The 14,513-nt window shown below is 45.7% G+C and overlaps 2 protein-coding genes and 1 pseudogene across 9 annotated transcripts in view; all 3 read right to left on the bottom strand.

Moving 5' to 3' along the window:
- The window catches only part of PARP6 (poly(ADP-ribose) polymerase family member 6), a 46,370-nt gene extending 32,991 nt beyond the window's left edge, over nt 1-13,379 (bottom strand). The window contains exons 1-9 of one of the 7 annotated variants that reach the window (XM_079788945.1): nt 13,249-13,379; nt 11,871-12,127; nt 9,030-9,225; nt 8,324-8,401; nt 6,560-6,654; nt 6,065-6,125; nt 5,673-5,763; nt 4,929-4,995; nt 781-930 (exon numbers count right to left, since the gene is read on the bottom strand). In XM_079788945.1, coding sequence (XP_079645071.1) covers nt 781-930; nt 4,929-4,995; nt 5,673-5,763; nt 6,065-6,125; nt 6,560-6,654; nt 8,324-8,401; nt 9,030-9,032 — 545 coding nt within the window. In that variant the 5' untranslated portion in view covers nt 9,033-9,225; nt 11,871-12,127; nt 13,249-13,379. The other 6 variants (XM_079788946.1, XM_079788947.1, XM_079788948.1 and 3 more) reach the window with 6 other exon arrangements.
- LOC307111286 (small ribosomal subunit protein eS1-like) lies at nt 2,861-3,543 on the bottom strand (annotated as a pseudogene). The gene has a single exon. The product of its transcript is annotated as a small ribosomal subunit protein eS1-like (transcript).
- On the bottom strand, nt 3,660-4,728 carry LOC307111356 (small ribosomal subunit protein eS1-like). The gene has a single exon (XM_079791192.1). The coding sequence runs from the start codon at nt 3,883-3,885 to the stop codon at nt 3,682-3,684; it is 204 nt and encodes a 67-aa protein (XP_079647318.1). The 5' UTR covers nt 3,886-4,728; the 3' UTR covers nt 3,660-3,681.
- Nucleotides 13,380-14,513: the final 1,134 nt, after the last annotated feature.

Here is a 14,513-nt window from a genome sequence, read left to right as displayed (position 1 = left end):
GGAAAGTTCTACTGGATCTAAAAACTGTTAAAATAAGTAAATAGATCACACATTTGAATTGATTTTTATGTCATTATCTATGTGTTTTTCTGGTTGGAACATGGAGGGTTAGGCAGAGGCCAAACCTAGATAATTCTATGGCATCTAGGCCAGGTTTGGAATGATCCCTTGGAGAGGATGCGTTTCACTTACACACTGTGTGTGTGTGTGTGTGTGTGTGTGTGTGTGTGTGTGTGTGTATGTATTTACTGGTATATAAATATGATTAAGTGCTAAATACTGTACTAGTCAAGAATTAGTTTCATCCCAAAGAGCCTGATGTCCTGACTGTCAACAACAGTACCTGGGAAGCTGCAAATCTGGGCCTGTATTTGCCTTTGGGAAGATCAGAAAGCACAGGAGGGAGTGATGCTTTATTTATTGGATAACTGATAAATCAATGTACCCTTGCATAAGAGCAAGGAGCTGGTGTCTGCTCTCTGACTCTGCCTTAGAATAGGGAATAAGGACAATGGTCAAATAAATACGGAAAGATTAGCATATATTTTTCCAAATTCATACCAGTTAGGTATTGTGATTTACATGAAGAGTGAGGTATAAATATTGGGATCAGATGTAGAAGGACAAGGAGCACATGTGGATACTTTTAGTAGTTAAAGGTACAGAATTCAGAGGACCCAAGGAGAGAACAGGATATATTTAGGTAATCAAGAAGGCGGGGTGGGGGGTTAGACAAGACTAAGGTGACTCGAGATGATTAGCTCCCAGGGAAGCACTTACTTGGGGATGGGTGAGAAGATGCTGAGGCCAGCTCGGAACTTCTTGATGGTACCAGTTGCCTTGAACCAACTGTGCCTCTTCTCCTGCTGGGTCTTCAAGAAATCGTTGCTGAGATGTTTCCATTGTTGGGATGTGAACATACCCAGGATCCTAAGGAATTAAAGAAAAAGGGCTTAGGAAAGCTCAGGCAGGGGAATAGGTCAAGAAATAGGACTATGAAAGACAACTAATCTAAAATTCAGACCCAGGGACTGCAGAAGTAGTTGTGGTGGGGGAATGTGTCTGAATCCCTCCCCATATAACTTTAGCACATGAAAATATACTGTCCTAAAGTACCCCTTTACCTACCTAGGGGGTGAACACCCACTCCCATTACCTAGTCTAATAGACCCCAAACATTCTGAGATGCTTTGCCTTTGGAGGTAGCATACAAAAGGTAAGCATACAAAAGTTGTGAACCTTGGAATTTGTTGCCAAGAATGACTATATACTGAGAGTGAAACAAAAATAGTGGTATAGAGGTAAGTATCACCCTCTGCCTTGTGAATAGTGAAGAAAAAAACTAGGGACATGAGAGGTACTGACACTGTCAGGTAAAAAATTACATCCCCAAATTTATGATTTTCAATTTGAGCTGGGCCCTCAGCTAGTCTTGTCAATCCTTTCGTTTGCCCTCGATCAGTCTCTCTAGTATTACTCCAAGTCAGCGATTTTCAACACTGGTATGCCGCAAGAATTTTTAAAACATGCCATACCTGACTATTTAGTCAGGGGTACTGACCTCTTTTTCCTTAGATTATCAAATTTAAAATGACAACACTCAACACAACAATAGCCATCTGGTTTGAATTAATCAAAATTATACTTTTTTTGTCAGATTAGTAAAAAAATATATTTTTTGGTGTGCCGCATAATTTTAGTAATTAATGTGTGCATTGAGATGAAAAAGGTTGAAAATCGCTGCTCTAAGCTATTATCTTAAATCCTTATCACCTTCTTTAAGCAACTAACTTCACCTACAACAAATGACCTCCCTTCTTTCTAGAGAAAAATAGAAGCCACCAAATATCAGCTCTCTTAATTTTCCAACCTAACTACTAAATCTATTTCCATTTTCACCCTTACCACAATCCCTCCATTCTTTGGAGACAAGATAATCCTACTATTAAGGATCAATGCCTCTATTTGTGCTCCAGATCTCAGCCCCTTTTTCTCTTTAGGGACCTTGATCCATCAATCATCCCCCTCTATTACCAATTTCTTTCCCAGTCTACAAAAAGTTTCAAGTTCCTGCCCCTCAGTCTAGCTACCTAGCTACCTCTCCCTCTTTCCCTCCTATCCTATTCCAAATTTCTCAATCTATACTTATTGTTTCTACTTCATTGCTAACCACTCACTTATCAATATATTCTACCTTCACCACTCCACCACAACTGCTCCCATCTTGCTGCTAAATCCAACAGAAACTTCTAAGTTCTTACTTATCCTCTCTTCCACCTTGCCTTCCTTGTAGAAACTCTTCTCTTTGCCTTCTGTGACACCATTCTCTTCCCATTCTGCTCCTACTTCTCTGACCTACCTTCAGTGTTTCTTATTCTTCTGCTTACCCTGCTAATTTCTTGGGTATTTTGTCTGGATGTTAAAGGGTGTTTTGCCCTTGATCTTTTCACTCCATCATGCTCTCCTCTAGCAATCTCCAATTCTACACTGGTTGTAATCTCCACCCATAGACTGATATATATCTTCAATCCTAACCTCTCCTATAAGTACCAAATTGACATATGTATCTACTAAGCATAGCCATTTAAATATCCCAAGGTTACCTTTAAACAACATTTTTAAAATGGAACTAATTATCTATCCTCACTCCACAAACCTGCTCCTCTTTTTTAAATCCCTTTTTAAACTGGTGGTATTACAATTTACCCAGACATCTGGGATGAAAACCTATGCGTAACTTTCCACTATTCCTTGGCTTATGACCACATACAATATATCCAAATCAATCTTCAAGTCTTACTGATTAAAAAAATATATCACAAATAGAATTTTTTATTTGTCACCATTAAATGTCTGAATTTTAACCAGATTCTTGGACTGGGGGCTCATATCCATCAGCTTGTTCAATTTTAGCACCTGTCTCATCCCCAGTAGCTTTTCCAGAACTGCTACCTTCACCAGGAAGCTCCGTGAGTTTTCCCAGTTCAATCTTGGGCTTCTCCAGCATTTTGACTTTACTAGCAAAGACATCATGGAGCAGATAAATAGATTGGCAAGCCTTGTCTTTGTCTTTTTCCAGTGCTATCTGGAATCAGTTTATTGACCACCTCTCTCAAGCCATTTGCACCTCTCAGGTCACAATTATAATCTTCTTCTAGATTTGGTGGACCTGTTGATGCTGAGCATAAGAGGTCTTCCGAATCTGATGGTTGCATTCTTTTTTAGTAAACCGACACAGAATAGACAAAGTAAATAAGCATCAGTAGTCTTGACATCAACAAGAGCTTCAATCATGGTCTGTTATTTTCTGACCCTGGAGCACATTTTGTCACAGGTAAGATTCATGGAAATTAGTCAAGCAGTTTTGCCCTGAACATCCTCAATTATTAGCTTGAATTTTCTAAGTGCAATTTCATCATTCTGCAGATCAGCTAGGCTTGCTTCAAAAACACAACCCCCTTTCCCTGGCTGGTTTGGCTCAGTGGATAGAGCATCAGCCTGTGGACTGTAAAGTCCCGGGTTCGATTCCAGGCAAGGGCACATGCCTGGGTTGTGGGCTTGACCCCCAGTAGGGGCCGTGCGGGAGGCAGCCAATCAATGGTTCTTTCTCATCATAGATGCTTCTATCTCTCTTTCCCTCTCCCTTCCTCTCTGAAATCAATAAAATATATCTTTAAAAAGTTACAGAAAAAAACAAACAAACAAACCCACAACCCTCCAGGTTCCTTGACTTCTGCTGACCAGTGTTTTTCCAATATTTCTTATATTGAACATAGTTGGTGCTTTCATATCACACCTATCCTTCTTAGAAAATGGATCAGCCACTTTCTTCTTTGCTCCCTTTTTGCCGCCCTTCATAAGGCACTTGTTCTTGCTGACTGCCATGATGCTGCTCAGAGAGCCAAAAGGCAAGTCTTATTGATTCTATACCTCATAAATCTCTCCAGTCTATCTCTCATCTCTATTCTTACCTGCAGTCACACTTTGGTTCAGGCCCTCATCATCTCATGTCTAGACTTCTAAAAAAGTCTCCTAATAAACTAGTTCTGATCTCTTGTCTCACCCCTCCTACCTATTTTTGCCCAGTGCTACCAGAACAGTGCTTTTAAAGTTAAATCAACTATGTCCTTTCTCTGCCTAAAACCCTGCAATACTCCCACTCCCGACAACATAAAAGCCCATGATCCTCTCTGATTTGGACCCTTTCCCGCTTCTCTGGCTTCAGTTCCTGCCACTCTTCCCTTGCATTTCACTAGCAATATTAACTGTCTAAAGCTTCCTACATACATGCTGCCTCATGTTACTGTGCCCTGGCAAATGTTATTTACTCTTAGAGTCTGTTTACATAGGCATCTCTTATCTATCCTTGAAAATCATTATTCATCTCCCTTTTATTCATTCATTCATAGTCCTCCTCCTGCCACCAGACTGAGTCACTCCTTCCTCTGTGTTCTTTCTAAAACTTATGTATTCACTTGTATTAGAACACGTATCTTCACTGGACTCTATCTGGAATTCACTGAGGGTAGACCCTGTAGCTCAATTCTCTTTGTATACCAAATACTTAGCAAGGTGCTCAACACATTCCAATAAATTAAATCTGTCTGAGCTTCTAGACCCCACTTTGAGAAAACTACAAGAGGAAATGTGAAAAGAATGGCTCTAATTCCAGGGTTGTACTTTTGCTTAAATATTAAATACTAATGAACCTATCTTTTTAACCTTCAAGATGTCTCAAGGCCAGATACCCCAGAACCACAGGCTCCTCTGCCTAACCATAAATTTGGCACCCCAAATTTATTTTAGTCTTTTTTGGACGTATCTCAGAAAGACATTTTGGAAGAAAACATTCCATCCAAGGATGGACAAACATTCCATCTGCCTGTCCACCCACCTATGTCTATAACCAGAAAGATTAAAGTTCTTACTTTTTCAACTGAAGACCCAGCCCAAATCCTTCCTTATTCGATGGCTGGAAAACCTCAATTGATGGTTCTGCAAAGAGAAGAGGAAGCTCCTAGTATATATATGTCTCTATACTCCTGGGAGTCCAAAGCCCCAGTTCAGTGGACTAGTTTCCTCAGATTCTAACCGACACTCTAAACCAGTGATGGGCAACCTTTTGAGCTTGGTGTCTCAAACTTCGCAAAAAAACTGAGCATAACTCGGGTAGTGTGTCACTTTGAGGAAAAAACATTATTTCGCAAATGTTCCATCTTCAGGAGCAGCAAATGTTTCATCCTCGGCATGCGGCCGCCTCAGCGGCCGCGTGTCATCAGAAATGGCTACGCGTGTCAGTGCTGACACGCGTGTCATAGGTTCGCCATCACTGCTCTAAACAATAATGGTGGAGAAGATAAACATTTGCAGCAAAGGCTATAGTCTGGGAGCTGACTGACCAATTTCAAATATCCTCAACTTCTGTGAGGAAGTTGAGGGGAAGGGAAGAATAAATAATACCTGGGAACCAAAGAAAACAATTTCAATAACCAAGAAGGATTGGAGAGTTTACTATCAGTTGACAGGGAATGAAGACACGAGTGAGAGGAGGCTGAAAAGCCCCTACCAATAGCCTGCAGATTATGCCCAAGGGTCTTATTCCTAGTTTTTCTCGTTTCTCTTAACTTAGAACTTTGGATTAGTTCATACTTGCCCAAAGTCACTGCCTTTACCTGGTCCATCAAGGTACTGAGAAAGAGAAAATCTCAGCCTCAACACAATAGGTTCCGTCCGGAGGACCTTCCAGGCTGTAGAAACTTCCTCCTAAAAAATAAGGTCGTATCCAAGTCACAACACCAAAATAAATAAGTAAATAAAAAAGAACAGAAGAGTAAGGGAAACAGTTTCCAGTTTAGCAACAGAGAGAAACAGACCTGAAATTTTTCCTATGCGACACACACATGCACATGACAGTACACACCTCTGTGTACTGATGTTCAAAAAAAGACAGGGATGGAAAATACATGCTCCAAATATAGCACTCAGGAATAAGACTCGTGGGCTCCATGACAAAACCCATTAAGTCTAGCTAGATATGTTGTTGGCAGGTATTAGCACCACTTACATCAAGGAAGCTGATGTTGATATGGAGGTCAATGTCCACGTCATCGATAGTTCCATATTCTCTACAGAGATACAGGCGATCACAGGTGAGACTCATTAAGGGCGAAAGGAGGGAACAGAGACTGAGGTGGAAGGAGAACTGAGCCAGGGCCAGGGAGAGGGACTGGCAGAAGGTATCTCTGTACCTAGGCTCTTAGCTACAACCTCAAGCCACCTAATAATCAGAGCCTTCTCCAGGCCAGAGCCTTTCTTACCTCAAAGTTGAAATTATCAGTCTACAGGGGTCTAGGATAAGAGGGAATGTCTAAGAAAAGTGGCTACACTTCCTTACTTACCCGTCAGCCAAGGTTAAATACTCTGAGCAACTCTCACGATCACTAAGCTCATAATTTATCAATGTCCACAGATGCCCTACCATACCACAGAAAATCTCCAGCCTTTTAACAGCTCAGAAAGAAGTGGCTTGTCCACTGCCATCTCTGAAGTGGAATCCCACCTGACGGATACAGAGTTCTCACTGTAGATCTCCTTCACGGCTTCAATGTCTGCATCAAGCTGTGGGTGTCGATATAGGTCAGCTGCACAGCTCCCCTGAGTCAGTAGCAAAAACAGCAGGGGGTAGGGAGGAAGACAAAGGGGTAAAGAGAGAGGTGAAAAATAAAATGAAGAAACACCAGGAGCAGGAAAATTAAACAGTAGCAGTACATATAAGCAAAAAGCTATGTATACAAAGGGACTCTTGGATACATAGCAGATGGCAGCCCTAGCTGGGGATTTCATTGACAGACCAGTCTCCCTCCATCACCAGTATAAGAAGTTTCAATAGACAACTGCAGGCTTTGCTTAAGGAATTCACATCCTTAAGTCTCAGCTTTTCCTCTCACACCTTGACCAGAATACTTAGGTGTCTCTTCTATGAAAACTCAGAACAGACTGAAGAGTACAGAATTTAACTCAGATTGGTTCTACCTGAAGAGTCCAACATTCCTGCTCAAGATCATGCCTTGGGTAGTGATGGCATTAAGCAATCATTGGCAGGTACTTTTTTAAAAAAAATATATTTTATTGATTTTTTACAGAGAGGAAGAGAGAAGGATAGAGAGTTAGAAACATCGATGAGAGAGAAACATTGATCAGCTGCCTCTTGCACACCCCCTACTGGGGATGTGCCCGCAACCAAGGTACATGCCCTTGACCGGAATCGAACCTGGGACCCTTGAGTCCGCAGGCCGACGCTCTATCCACTGAGCCAAACCGGTTTTGGCGGTACTTTTGTTTTTTAATCCTCACCCAAGAATATATTTTTACTGATTTTTTTTTTTAGGGAGAGAGAGTAAACATCGTGAGAGAAAGAAACATTGATTGGTTGCCTCTAGCATGCATCCTGACAGGGGATCAAGCACACAACCTAGGCATGTGCCCTGACCAGGAATTGAACCGCAATCTCTTGGTGCAGGAGACAACTCCAAGCAACTGAGCCACCTGGCCAGGGCACTGGCAGGGTAATTTTTAAAAATATATATATTTTATTGATTTTTTTACAGAGAGGAATACAGTTAGAAACATCAATGAGAGAGAAACATCAGCCGCCTCCTGCACACCTCTTACTCGGGGTGTACCCGCAACAAAGGTACATGCCCTTGACTGGAATTGAACCTGGGACCTTTCAGTCCACAGGCCAACGCTCTATCCACTGAGCCAAACCGGTTAGGGCTGGCAGGGTAAATTTTAACAAAAATTTCCCATAATGACTGAAGTGATCCCACTGGCTAGTGAGGGAAGTCATAAAACAATTATTCTAAAGAACACGTGGGTAGCTCTAGCGGGTGTTCCTCAGTAGTTAGAGAGTCAGCCCACATACTGAAGGGTCATGGGTTTGATTCCAGGTCAAGGGCACATACCTGGATTGCAGGTTCAATCCCCAGTTGGCCCATATGGGAGCAACCGATATTTCCCTCTCTCTCTTTCTCCCCTCTTCACTCCCTCTCTCTCTAAAAATCAATGGAAAAATATCCTTGGGTGAGGATTAACAACAACAAAAAAGAACATTTAGGTAGTTTCCATGTAGAGAGGATGTAGTTTACTCTAGGAAATGTGTGAGTCCCAGGCAAGAGCAAGGATATATCAGCTCTGACAAGATAATGCTCAAATCACACCAACATTGTATCTCTGGTCCAGAATAATCTCTCTCACTCCTGATATATCCAGAGAGAAGCACATTTCCACCACCCAACATGGATGTTAGGCGCTGAAATCTCACCTGAACTCCATAGAGAAATTCCTCTGATTCATTATCTCCCTCCGAATCATCATCATTCCAAAACTGTCCTTTGATGTCCTAGTAATGAGAAAGAAGCATATAACCCTTTATTGATCCCTGTTACCCCATGGAACAGAGAGGGGTGACAGGGTGGGAAATAGATCCCCACAAAGAATGGGAGAAGGCCCCTTGGGATAGCATAATTGAGTCACTAATCCCTTTATTCCCTCTACCTCATCCTTTGGGAGCATCTAAGTCTGGTCATAACCATGGCCTAGCTCTCATTTGGTAGGATGGAGAAAAACAATAGGGAATTTTGACCTTCTTAAGTGTCAGGTATGATTGAGGGTCTGGCAGCCAGAGAGGGGGGAAGGATGCAAAAGAATTCAATGTCAAGGTTGGTTCCTAGGCATATCTAGGAACCAATAAGCTAGCCTCTTCTAGAATCATCTAGCAACCCAAGGCAACTCCAAAGCATACCTAAACTCTCTGGTCTCATCACTCCCTATCTTTTTCTTTCCCAAGAAAATCCACCTATACACACATCAAGTAATATTGTTTCCATGCCTCGTCTCCATCCTTTAATTTCAAAGAACCAGTCTACCTTCCAAAGGGATGAGAAGGAACACCAGAAAAGATGAGGTCTGTACTTTGTCCCATCTATCCCCTGGATTATCAGTTGCAGAGGTGGGCAGTCAGTCCTCACCATTGGGTCAATGGGTCACACACACTCCGTCAGTGCTAGGCAGCACCCCTCCATACCACCAGCTGAACCCAGGCCAACGAGATGGGCATTTAGGAGGTCAAAAAGGGAGACAAGGGAGGGGAGTGATGTCAGAGGCTGACTGGAGATCTGCTGGGGATGGTAGGCTCTGCTGCTGTGGTGGTAACAAGTCACTGTCCTGTAAAAAGTAGACAACAATTGGTTTCATCACCAGATAAAAGCTGGTGTATATACACAGCCACACGTTTATGGATACACATTTATTATACTCTGGAGGCCCGATGCACGAAAATTCGTGCAAGAGTAGGCCTTCCTTCCCCCGGCTGCTGGCACCTGCTTCCCTCCGGCACCCGGGACCCGGGCTGCTTCCCTCCGCCCCAGCTTCGTCTGGAAGGATATCCGGAATGATGTCAGATCTAATTAGCATATTACCCTTTTATTATTATAGAAGATATGTACAGACACTTATACATTGAGACATACTTGCATGCATGTGTATACACTTGTACACACAGTTCTTTATAGATAATGAACCCTGAAAACCCTATAGAAATATAAGACATTACTGTTCTATTTAAGCTGGAGAGTTGGGAGTGGAGAAAATTCCTGCTCTAGTTCATAACACTGTACCAATCCTGAAGCCAAAAGTGATGGTGGCAACCAGATGCTTATGCTACTCTATTATATCAGTTCATTTGGGACATTTTTCACAGTACCAACTTCCATCAGAATGAGATTGTTTGGGAATTTTTCACCCCCAATTACTTCTACAAGTCATCATTATCTCTTGTTAAACATCAGTATCACTAGAAACCTTTATATGACAATCATAGCTAATTTAAAAATTCCTCAATAATACTGAATACCCTCTAGTAGGCACAATCTGAGCTGTTATGGCCAAAATAACGCCCTGGACTCATCTTGGAACCTTTTCCCAAACCAAAATGCAATAATGATCCCAATAAATGCTCAGAAAAACATGAACCCATAGTCCTTTCAAAAAAGTGAGAACCACTATTCTGGGCCTTTCTGGCTTTGCTTGTATGTCTCAACCACTCCAACCTTAAACAGAGGGCTTCTTGTTTTCTAATATGGTTCTGTTGAACCTTCTTGGTTTCTAGATCAGAGGTTTTTGAATGGGCTTTGTGGATCTGTAGCATCAGTACAACTAGGGAACTTGTTAAAAATGCAAATCCAAGGAACCCTACTGAGATCTACTGAATTAGAAACTCCAGAGGTGGAGGGACCAGTAATCTGTTTTTGTGTTTTTTTTTAAAATATATATATATTTTATTGATTTTTTACAGAGAGGAAGGGAGAGGGATAGAAAGCTAGAAACATCGATGAGAGAGAAACATCGATCAGCTGCCTCCTGCACACCCCCCACTGGGGACGTGCCCGCAACCAAGGTACATGCCCTTGACCGGAATCGAACCTGGGACCTTTCAGTCCGCAGGCCGACGCTCTATCCACTGAGCCAAACCGGTTTCGGCTGTGGGTTTTTTTTAAACTATATTTTTATTTCAGAGAGGAAGGGAGAGGGAGAGATAGAAACATCAATGATGATTGAGAATTATTGATTGGCTGCCTTCTGCACGCCCCCTACTGGGGATGGAGCCCACAGCCCAGGCATGTGCCCTTGATTGGAATTGAACCAGGGAACCTTCCATCCACAGGCCGACGCTCTATCCACTGAGCCAAACCAGCTAGGGCCAGTAATTTGTTTATTATCACGCCCTCCAAGTTATTCTGGTGCATAAAATTTGAGAATCACTGTTCTAAATCCTTGTGTTCCAAGGACCTGTGGTGTTTTCCTGAGATACCAAGTTAAGCCTGGTAACTGACCCATTATGGCAACCTAAGGCACAAAGCCAACACAAACAGCATAGCAGTCCCCCAGCCAACACTGCCTGACCCATCAAAAACAATATGCAGCATAACCAATGGACACAGACACTGGGGCGGTGGGGGCTTGCCCGGGGTGGGAATGGCTGGGGGAGGGGATCAATTGGGGAAAAAGGAGACATATGTAAAACTTTAGACAATAAAAACAAACAAACATAAAAAAACAATATGCAAAAGAAAATTGAAAGTGAGGTTCTTGAAGATGAAATAGCCTGATTTCTGAGATCTGCTTTAAAATACCACTCTAGTACAAAAAAAGAGAGGGATAGATGAAATAAGAATGGCAAATGCCAATTATGGATGAAGCGAGGTGACGGGTACATGTCTTAAAAAAATAACCAGAGGCTATTCTTGGACTCTTGCAGGGGCTCTCCCTAAAAAGTCAACTCTAAATGTAAACAGGAAGATTACCCCTGAAACTCCACAAATGCATCCTTGTTATTCTTCAAACATACCAACCATATTCCCACCACAGTCCCCTGCTGTTCCCACTTCTTGGAATGCTTTTCACCCATATGTCTATATGGCTTGCTCCTTCACTCTTTCAGATTTCTCCTCTAAGGTCACCTTGACCATCCTATATAAAACAGCAAAACCCCAACACAAACATACTAGCACATCTATCCCCCTTCCCTGCTTTATTTTGTTTCACAGCACTTATCATGCTTTGACATACAAAACGTTTGTTTATTGTTTTATCTTCCACCACAAAGTAAGGTCTATGGTGGCATAGGCTTTGACTGTTTTCACTGCCTCTATTGCCAGATTCTCAACACACATTTATTAAATGAATGAATGAATGAATCAACTGTCTGCTGGATACTTAAGTCAAAGGGCAAATACATCTAAGCACCTAAATGCACCTAAACATAGACAAAATCATTCAAAAAGGATTTTAAAAAGCAAGACTCCATTCACCTTTAAGAGCAGCTGAGAACCAGAATATGAAGATCTGGGGCCTGGCTTTGTGAGACTTGAAAATAAACAGTGAAATGCTAATCTGGATGATCACAGAGGAACAGAGGAGGAGGCACTAACGTCCAGCCTCGGCTGTCTTGGGCTGGGCGGTGGGATGTCGGCAGAGTGAGTCAGAAGTGCTCACTTCCTCCAGGTCTTTGTCACTGTACAAGTCAAGAAACAGCCTCTCTCCAAGGGCTGTTGTTGCTTGGTTTCTGCTGTTAACACAAGGAGAAAAAGGTAGTTCAGAGAGGATTTTTCTTGTCCAGGGAAGAAACAATTCAGAAACGACCATCTTTTCCAAACCAGGCTGTTTCAGTGAAAGATACTTGCCACTTTCTACTGTCAATGCCCATTCCTCTCAAGAGATGGAAAAGGGGTTTAAAAGGCGAAGAGTGGGGGAACTGGAGTGGTGAGTCATGAAATTCAGACTCAGAGACATTTTCCAAGAGGAATAAACCTGAGAGAGGTTCTATTCCAACGCTTTCGTGTTATACGTCGACTACAGGTGTAGGGAGGTCAAGCAACTTGCGTAGAATAGAGGAACTGAAGCTTAAGCCTATCTGACGGGTCTTAATTATATCTATCTTTACATGGTGTGGTTGTAACTGATTTAAGGGGCTCATAATGAGTTAAGCAGGAAGACCCGACTCATCGAAAGGAGGTACAGGGGCCCTTCCAAAAGCAGCTGGGCCAGAGGAGTGCGAACAGTGCGGGAGAAGGCGCCCTGCTCGCGGTCGGGGCCATGGCAGCTGACCCAGACTGCTCGGAGTGTTCTTGGTCACAGACCCGAGCAGGTGGCCCTGTGCGGGTCACCAGGTCTCCCCGGTCACGGGCTCCGGGGACAGCTTCGTCTAGCCACACATCCCGCGTCCACACGCTGGGCTGGCTCCCAGCTTCGCGGCCTCGGGAACGGAGGTCCCCGGCTCCGTACGGAGGGCTCTGCTCTGGAGCCGAGGCCACCGAACAAGGAGTGCGGCGGACCCGGAGGGCGGCTCTCGCGGAACAGCGCTGCCCGTGCGGACCCCGCGGGGGAGAGGACGGGGCGGCCCCCACGCTAGCCGCCGCCGCGCTGCCAGGACAGGCCCGCAGGCCGCCGGGGAGGCTCCGGCCCCTCCGGGACCCCGGGGCCTCCTGCTCCCGGGGAAGGTCTGTGCCCGGCCTGGGGCCCGCCGCCCGGCCCGGGGCCAAGCCTGTCGGGCCTAGGAGAGCCCCCGAGCCCCGTCCCAGCCCCTCACTCCGTCCACACCAGCCGGCGGGCGGGCCCCGCACCCTTCACGCGTCCCGGCCGCCCCCTCCCCGTGGAGCCGCTGCACCGGTCGGCCTCGCGAGTACTCACGGCGACCCCGGGCCGCGCGCGGCTGCCGCTGAGGGGACCAGCGGCCCGGGACGCCCCGCGGGGGCGGAGCGGCAGAGCGAGGGGCGGGGGCCGGGCGGCGGGCGAGGTCGCGCTTCCCCCCGCCCCGGCGGTCCGTCACGGGCGCATGCGCACACGGCGATACCGCGGCCACGTGGCCGCTCCGGACCAACCGCCGCGCGGCCTGCCCCCTAGGCGCGCAGCGGCGGGACGCCCGCTCGCGGAGCCTGCGCAGTGCGGGCAGGCTGGGTGGGTGGCGGGGAAGGGGGTGCGGTGGGAGCGGGTGGGGGTGCGCCCTGACTCTAAGGGGGTGCGCGGAGGGCCCTCCAGGAGAGACGCTGGCCTTTGGCGCCCCGCGCGGTCGGGAGGAGCGAGCAGGGCGGCGGCGCGCAGCTGCCTCGGCGGGGAGTCCGGCCGGCAGCCGGAGACGAGGCCCCCGAGGCCCTGCTGCTTCCAGATCTGGCTGGTAATGGAAGCGAACGCCTCAGGCCTTTCAATCTTACGTCTAATGCCCTTACTCCCCGGCAGCTGCGGGCTGTGCTGGGAAGCACTGACAGGCGGTGGGACTGGGTGTGGAGAAAGGGGGACGAGCGGAAGGGACACGTCCAGGGCGCCGCGGCCGGCCCGACCTGCTCAGTGACGGAGTAACACACAGGGTGGGCTGATGGAGAACTAACCGGGTGGGTCTCGGAGGCCAAGCTTTGCCTTCGGTGAGCCCTGCCCGTTGTACGTACACATCCTGGGTAACATACCCTGGGTTGTCAGAGCCCCTCAGAGACACAGCCGCTGCCAGAGCACAAGACCACCAGAACCGGAGACCGCGAAATTCCTCCTTGTTACCTTGTTGCCTGCTTACCATTACTAGTCACTGTACATGTTTTTTAATCATTTAAAAGGTTTTCTATTACAGTTGACATTCAATATTATTTTACAACCCAGTGATTAGACATTACATATCTTACTAAATGATCACTTATTAAATCTCGCACCCCCTGACACCATTCACTGTTAACAGAATATTAGTGGCCCCGGTGCAAGAATTCATGCACATTGAAAGGAAATTAATTAGAAGGTGGCCTGTGGGGCCGGACGGGAATGGGCTAGACTGGCAGGACACTCCCTAGAGCCGACCTCCCTGGTCCCTCCCCGGGCAGCCACACTTGGGGCGGTGCTGCAGCTCAAAGGCATCTGCAGAGTGAGCGGGCCTCCTCTGGCAGGTAGGGTCCTTCAGCCTGGCCTGCGGGATT

Source organism: Cnephaeus nilssonii (genome assembly GCF_951640355.1).
Source record: "Cnephaeus nilssonii genome assembly, chromosome: 1".
Taxonomy (NCBI): domain Eukaryota; kingdom Metazoa; phylum Chordata; class Mammalia; order Chiroptera; family Vespertilionidae; genus Cnephaeus; species Cnephaeus nilssonii.
This window is presented reverse-complemented; position numbering and strand designations above follow the sequence as displayed.